The 7,703-nt window shown below is 41.1% G+C and overlaps 1 protein-coding gene across 1 annotated transcript; it reads left to right on the plus strand.

Annotated features, from left to right (window-relative positions):
* The first annotated feature begins 1,196 nt into the window (after window positions 1-1,196).
* Window positions 1,197-4,521, plus strand: LOC143216361 (uncharacterized). Its single transcript, XM_076439315.1, has 4 exons — window positions 1,197-1,597; window positions 2,453-2,720; window positions 2,811-3,071; window positions 3,451-4,521. Exons 1-4 carry the CDS (start codon window positions 1,373-1,375, stop codon window positions 3,552-3,554), a joined length of 858 nt encoding a protein of 285 aa, XP_076295430.1. The 5' UTR covers window positions 1,197-1,372; the 3' UTR covers window positions 3,555-4,521.
* The last annotated feature ends 3,182 nt before the right edge of the window (window positions 4,522-7,703 follow it).

Here is a 7,703-nt window from a genome sequence, read left to right on the forward strand (position 1 = left end):
TAATTAATATAAATTTATATAATTAACTATAAATTAATTCAATGAAATTTTCAGAGCGTATATAATTTATACCAGTTGACCAGACACATCTTTTGAATTTTCGTTATTGGGCCAGCTAAAAAAGTTGTAAAAATCAATTTTTTCTATTGTTTTTCACAATTGCGTCCAAATGCATTTTTTCAACATATTTTTTACACATCATTTACTAAACTAATTCTTCTAGCCTTACAGAAAAATTGAAGTCGTTTGGTCCATGAATAAAAAAGTTGTTCTGATTTAAAGTGTGTGGAATCAGTTATGCCCCTTTACTGTAAGTAGCAAAATAGGACTCAATCTTAAGTGAAAACGGTGGTTATTGGTCAGGCAAGGAGAATCGATATCAAATAGAGGAATTTCATGTGAATTGCTATTAATTAACGAAAACTGATTCCTAGTGGATATTATAGATAGTTCAGATATCATAAGTAGACCAATCAGGTTTGCAGTCAGGTACGATAGCAACTAATAAATAAACAGCAGATGTATATGCAAATTAAAAATGTTCCAACTGGATTCTAAGGCACATTAAATAAAAATCATCATTACCATCGAGAATCTCTCCGTATCATCGAGCCACTGACTCCAAAATCCAGTTCCCTACAAACTTCAGCAATTGGCGACACTTGGAGGTTCATTACCTGTCGACAACACCTGCTATGAAAAGGGGACACACGTTTGCAATCAGTGTTGCGGTTCCCTTGTCCCTCATAGATCTCTGATTGTCCCCTAATCGAGCGATTATAAAACCGTTAATAACAATGGCCCGAATAGCGTTCCAGTTTTCCTGTTCGAATAATCTTTAGACGTGAGCAACAATAACGTACATTACCTTTAGTCGGGAGATTTTTATGCAAAATAAGAATTGTGCCTGTCAATTCAAATACATATAGGGGCCAAACAGAAATGTTTTTCTTTCTTCTATCATTACCAGAAGTTGAAAATTATATTGTCTCATTATAATTGATCAAAGCACAGAGATTAAGAATTGCTCGAGATTACGAGAATTCGAGGCACCCCGGTTCGATAGCTGGTCCCATTGCGTGCATGCAGACTGCACGCGGTGCATCAAGCTCCAGTCTCCGATGAAGCATTATCTAAGCCGTAGACCGGTACCCCCACCGACCTAAATGCACCACGTATAAATGCTCAAGACACCTTCTAACCAGTGTCAGTGAGATTGTGGACCTAATCTCGTTCGCGAACGAGTTACAGGCGTGTCGGTCAGCCTCCAGTTCCGTTTTCGCGGGAACTTCAGCTACCTCGGGGCCATGGAAACAGCCTTGAAGAGCCTATACACCGGATAGTCAGTGATCTAAATTCATTTTGAGACATTATGCGTAAAATAGGATACGTGTCCAGACTTCCCGAGTCGATTCTGGTGCGGACCGGGTTCGTTTTGTTGGTGATTCTTCATTTTTCCGCGCAGACTCTCGCGTTTGACAACACGACGAGCACGTTCGTCGAGAGATGTCGAGTTGATTGCACTCTGAAGAAGGACCTTGTCACCTGCGGGAAGTTCAGGGTCGTCAGGTGGCTGCACAATGTCGTCAGAGAGAAGGTATGGCGATTTTTAGGAAAACTGTTTAAAGAAAAAACCAAGGGGCTTGCTTTTCTTCGCGGTGTGCTCCTGTAGGAGAATTTTTCGTTTGGAGATAATGGATGTTGGTCAATGGGATAGTTTTAGTTTTGAAGATGAGTGGTACACACACGTGAGTCCCGGGTTGTTATTATGATTCACACTTCGGTGGCAGTGAGAGTACTGACACTGAATGCTACAGTGGGACTTCACTTTCTCAGGCTTTTATTTTTTAATTAAGGCTTCTGGACATGTCTTGATTACTGCAGCCATTAAAACATATTTGCAAGTGTCTTCTAATATGTACAAACACTCGGTGGGCTTTTCAAGAGCATTATTTTTAAATAAATTAAAAAGTGTTTCCTAATGTGACTTATGCGAAAAGAACAACTGGCACACTTCTTAATAATCGTCTGATTTTCATGAAACAATTAAAAAATATCTCCAAGTGAAACACTCTTCTGACTCGATATAGCAAGTGCTTTTTACAAGTGTCTTTTATAATTGATTGCCTTTTACAATTATTGTGTTTTGCCATTATTTTTTGCAAGTGCCTTTTCAACCACACAAACAGTTAATGCTCTTTAACTTTCTTCACTTAAGAACCAGAGAAGGAAAGACACCTTCACACCAAGTCGCCAAAACATTAATGAAACAGTAGTTCACGTACATGGTAAAGTCAACAGCTCACCAGTTCATACGAATACGCTAACTGCTTGCACCAAGACCGAAAGTCTAGAAAGTCATCTAGCTATTCATAGCCCAGAAAATGAATTCTCACATCTCATTAGAGTATCACCGCGCCCCCTAAACTTGCACTTCCTCGTTTCGCTTTAGGAGTTCAGCTATGGTCCGCTTCGCATTGTCAGAATACCTTCTCTACCAAGCCAATCGATCCTTCCAAAAGTGCCACAGTCCAGGGTGTTCAAGAGCAGTGCCGTCGAGACCTTGAACTTTGTCAGGGACGCTGTCGAAGACATGCTAACAAAACGCGCTGTCGTGTACACGATTAACAATGCTGTGGCTGGAAGAAGCTTCGGCACTATGCCCATGATCATGGACGAGGACGAAATCACCCAATTGCAGAGCAGGAAAGAGTCCGATAGTAATATTTCTGTCTTCTATTATTATAAATGATCAAGTTAATGTCTAAGGCCCTAAATTTGATCTAGTGGCATGTTTGATTATTCTGCAGATGACTGGAGGCTGTTCAAGAAGAAGAAGTCATTGATCTTGCCACTCCTAATCCTCCTAAATCTACTGAAGCTAAAGCTCTTGCTGCTACCAGTGTTCCTGGGCGTACATTTCATCAAGAAGCTGCTGGTCCTAGGATCGCTATTGCTACCATCGATCCTTTCTCACCTGAAGATCTGCAAAGTACCTCAACAACCCTCACAGATGCACCCTTACCACACTTGGGCAACAGCAGCAGAAGCTCCAGCAGACTATCCCACAGGTAATCAAACGAAATTAATTAATATATTGTCTTCCATCAACTGATCGGTCACATAACAGTTCAAGCCAATCTAAAGAGTCCTTGAACGACTGCTCTGAATACTCCTAATCGATTGAACGCTGATTGATGCGACTATCAAGTACAGTTACATAACACTCGATGATTTCGCGGAATTGCGGGCTTCACGACTGACGGAATTCGTTAATGTTTCGAGCTGAACGATAATTTTCATGATTAGGCGATCCTGTGCGTAAGTTTAGCGTCGTTGGAGCATGGCAGTCGTTCATTTGCTGAACTATTTGACGACACTATACATATAAAATGAGGACTATGTCTATTTTACAGGGTGTTTTAAATTTCTATCTTTTTATTGTTGCAGGGTATGGACAGGAGGAGGCGTGGGCTCACAGGAACGACTATCAAGGTCACTTAGGCTACCCTGGCTACCCTGCGTATCGCAACCCCTATGGATTAGGTCGATGATCTCCGATGATCGTCGTCCTGTTTCGGTCGTTGCTGCGTCCTCGGAAAACCGGACGAATGATTGGTTCCTTTTTGCAGTCGCGAACGCATTCTGAACGTGCCAACAGTCTCCTTCCGGCGGCTCACTAATCTCCTTTCGTCGCTCTTAAGTGTCCTAAGCAACCTGTAGAAACTTCGTTTAACGGTGATTATCGCCAGTTCGTCGTGAAACACGCCCGTGTAAAATGACTTTCACGACGCGTTGGTCGGTCTAGGCGGAATCGGGATCAACTCCTGTTAGGCTCTGCTAGAATTCTGGGGTTTCGATTAATTTATTAACCCTCTACGGACGAGAACATTTTGTACTGCGTTTCGAGATGGATCTATTTTCTCTTGTAAAACGAGATTACGCACTGACAAGCTCATCATATAAACTACATAAAGGAAAAGAGGCTGTGGTCAATTTAAATTTATTTACTTTTATCAAACGAAGATACAACATTTTTCTGGCTTCCGGTATCTTGCAATTAACACAAAAAATTTCTAATGTTGACATTCGTCCGCAAAGGGTTAAATGTTCGGCTGGGTTCACGGTGAGATAAGGTTTCTTCTTGTCGCTTTTTATTTATTGGTCGATCTCGTCGTTAACCGTTAGGCTATGATAGTTTGGCGAGACTGGGGACAAAGTCACGGAAGGCGTCGGTTTTTTGAAGATTGCATCTACGTCCGTGGGATTTTTGCACAGCGAACGAACTCGAGGCGCACGCGAACCTAGGTCGGTAGTTTCAATGTCGTCCGCGAATGGATTTAGTATCGCGAGAACGGTACTGGGGAATTTTCGTTGGGTTATGGTGCCTCGCGTGATGACAAAGACTTCCTGGATCATTATGGCCGCGTGCTGCAGTAGGATTATGAATAAACGTGTCCAATACTGGCGATTGTGGTGACTGGGTGTATCTTGATGCAATAAAGTGGATGTGTGAAGAGACATTGATTTAATTCTGGTCAGGATTCAAGATCAACATGTTATCTTTTGCAGTGCTATTGGAAGAAAATTTTGCACAACGTGCAAAAGTAGTGCAGAAACGTGCAATTTCAGATTTTAGCAACTTGAGATATATAAGAATAAAAGTAAATGCATCGTGAGATCCTCAAAGTAATTTGTACACCTAACAAATCAACAATCCCTACTCTCATAACAGAGATCCCTACAACAACGTCTAACGCCACACACTCTGCAATTTTCCTGCCACCTCTCCCAACAACAACACCAACAATACACCGGCACGCGATCCGCTCACAAAACAGAGATAATCTCTCTAATCGCTGCAATTTATGTCAATTACGCCTAACCAGCATTCACCTAACCGTCGTTTAAGCAATCTGTCTCAAGAATCTCCTGAAAAGAGAATATTATACATATACGTATACATTGGGCAGTGTTAAGCGGTCAAGGTCGGGCCCAAAGGTGGGCACGGGTGACCTACTGACAGATTTGGACCCGCGCCCTGGCCCCAGTGCGTGCACGCACGCTTCCTGGCGCGCGTGCTGACCCACGGCCAGACCCGTTATCGGTCCCCGAGACCAGTCGAGGCGGATGTGGCAATGGTGACTTGCATCGCGAGGCGAGCAGGCGAGTATGCGAATTGCGACTGTATCGCGACAGCGATCCCCGCCAACCATCCACGAACGACTAATAACAATGATCGGGACCCGGCCTCTGCCTCGGACTTTGAAACGGTAGAGGGCCCAGTTCAGGAATCGGCAAGCCGATGCCCGAGACCGAGCCCGACACGCAGCCCTGAACCCGCCTCGCCATAACTCGACCGTTACGTTCTTACGTTAGAACCGAGACCGGCAAGCGAGTATTAACATAACGGCACGCAACCGCGATGCGTACACTCGATGCACCGATATGGTTGCGACTGTGGCGGCGACAAATCGTTCTGGATTGGTCCCCGAATTTTAAAGTATTGGGAGAGGTACATGGCTTTCGATAGATTGCTGTGGTGACGAAGCGGAGAATGCATACCTTCCGGACAGGTGACTCTGTATTAAAAAAAAAAGTGAAATAAAAAAATTTTATAAAAAAGAATTGAACCGACTTCGAAAAAACGCACTAAAAAGATGCCCTAAAAAGTATGAAATAATTTCCATTTAATTTAGGTGAATACACACGAACTTAAGTACAATACAATCTTTTCGGAGGCGGCGCAAAATCGAAAATTTTGCTGCACATACGTGAAATAATTCATTTTTCGCAAATAAAATCGTAAGGAATAAAAAAATGCAACATTTTTTTACGGGACCATCCCGGGAACATAGTCTACAAGATGCAAAAGGTTCCGTTCCGATTGATCGATCCATCTCGGCGTAATCGGTAAACATATACATAGAAAAAAAACGAGAGAAAAGAAAAGGCACATACAGATCGAATTGAGTAACCTCCTCTTTTTCCGAAGTCGGTTAAAAAAATAACGAAGCTGCTTCGATTACGAGTGGGACGCAAACACAGAGCACTTTCTAAAACCGGTTCGTTTTTGGTTCTTGGATATGCTCCTAATTTTGGGACGCTACTTTTACGATCAGCATTTGGTTCATGAATGATTCATTCCTTTTACTGTATAATCTATTCTCAGACCCATAGATAAATCTACAAATTCCGACCAATTAAAGATGTACCCAAATTTTAATTATTGCTTCATGCACTGGTAAAATTGTGTCTTGATAATACTATTGGGATAGAATCGTCAAGTATATTGGAGAGTCTGTAATCCTAATTGGTGAAATATGTTTCCAAATTTTTACTATTGCTTGTACATTCATAAAACACTATGAGACTAGAACAGAACCATCAGACACGTCGGTGAGTCCGGAATTTTAGTAGCGCAGTGGGACAGCCAAACAAATATTCCCCGGTGTCAAACATGATAATTATGCATCGGGAGTTGCTGTCGACGCTCTCTAACTTGTAACTTCTTGTTAATTCATTAGTAATTCTGATAAACTCGAATACTATCCACGATTTTCCATGAAAGTATAAATAGCGTACCTGAAGAATCTTGTAGAAGATGGTCCATTGGGATCTAGCAATCGAGGGGATTAATAAAACAGTGACTATCAAGAGACCGTTCGTCTCGATGTGTTGACCCGAATGAAGAATAAGTTATGTTGCTTATAAAACAACATTCTACTGTTATTTGTCAGTTGGTACCAGCCTCGATTTCTTTAATCAACGCCATCGACAAGATCTGCAACTCTATTAATTCTCCTTATCAACGCATCATCAGTAAACCAACAATAAATAAAAAAACAGTCGAGAAACTTGGCGAAAATAAATACGTCGATTAATCTCGATATAAATCAAGTGCGAAGTGTCGGAAGAACTGTGCGATTTATTTTTTCATAAATCGCTGTCGCAGATTATGTGAAGGGTAACCGGTGCAGGTAAAAGCATGCCAAGAGATTTTTACCGAGATCAAATAATATCCGGTCGATCAGCCGAATGATCTGACAGGTTCCTTGTGATCTAAGAAAGACGCGCGTTACGCCGCGCCATAAGGAATTCTTTAAAAAGGAAGGAGGGCAGCGTTCACTGTGTGACCTTCTTTCCGAAAGAAATATATTTTTAGTGTGTCTGCGCGGCATTGACATTGACCGAACTAACGATAACAATCGAGCAACGACCGGAAGAGCCGCCCACGCCAATCGGTCAACGGCTCATGGTCCCTACAATCCTGATCGACTTAAAAAAATTGAGCAAATTGATTTTTAATAGCGTAGTTGCCAATTTCTTAAAATTTTGTTCATCCGCCATGTACAAACCAGAGCTGAGGAACATAGTATTTTAAATAGTAAATAAATATTACATAATCCTATTTATTTTAAAGTATGTGTACAACTTTTAAAGTAAAATATTCTAATTGATGAAGTAATTTTTGAAAATAAAATAATTTATTTGAGGCAGTAATTTTTGAGAATAGCATTTTATTTGAAGAATATTGAAAATATTTGTATTTTGTCTTTATTTTCAAATTCAATTTCAAATATTATTGCTGAAAATAATGGTTCGAATTCAATACATTTATGAGTGTAAATCGTTTCTTAACGATAAGATAGACTGTATGTTTATGCGGTTTCCCAGAGTATTATAACAATGCAAAATGTAAA

Source organism: Lasioglossum baleicum, chromosome 15 (assembly GCF_051020765.1).
Source record: "Lasioglossum baleicum chromosome 15, iyLasBale1, whole genome shotgun sequence".
In the NCBI taxonomy this organism is placed as follows: domain Eukaryota; kingdom Metazoa; phylum Arthropoda; class Insecta; order Hymenoptera; family Halictidae; genus Lasioglossum; species Lasioglossum baleicum.

Excerpts from the sequence above, each read along its gene's own strand:
- LOC143216361 (XM_076439315.1), top strand. The coding sequence starts at position 1,373 with ATGCGTAAAATAGGATACGTGTCCAGACTTCCCGAGTCGATTCTGGTG. Across the intron at positions 2,721-2,810 it reads GAGCAGGAAAGAGTCCGATA|ATGACTGGAGGCTGTTCAAG; the intron begins GTAATATTTCTG and ends ATTATTCTGCAG. Across the intron at positions 3,072-3,450 it reads TCCAGCAGACTATCCCACAG|GGTATGGACAGGAGGAGGCG; the intron begins GTAATCAAACGA and ends TTATTGTTGCAG.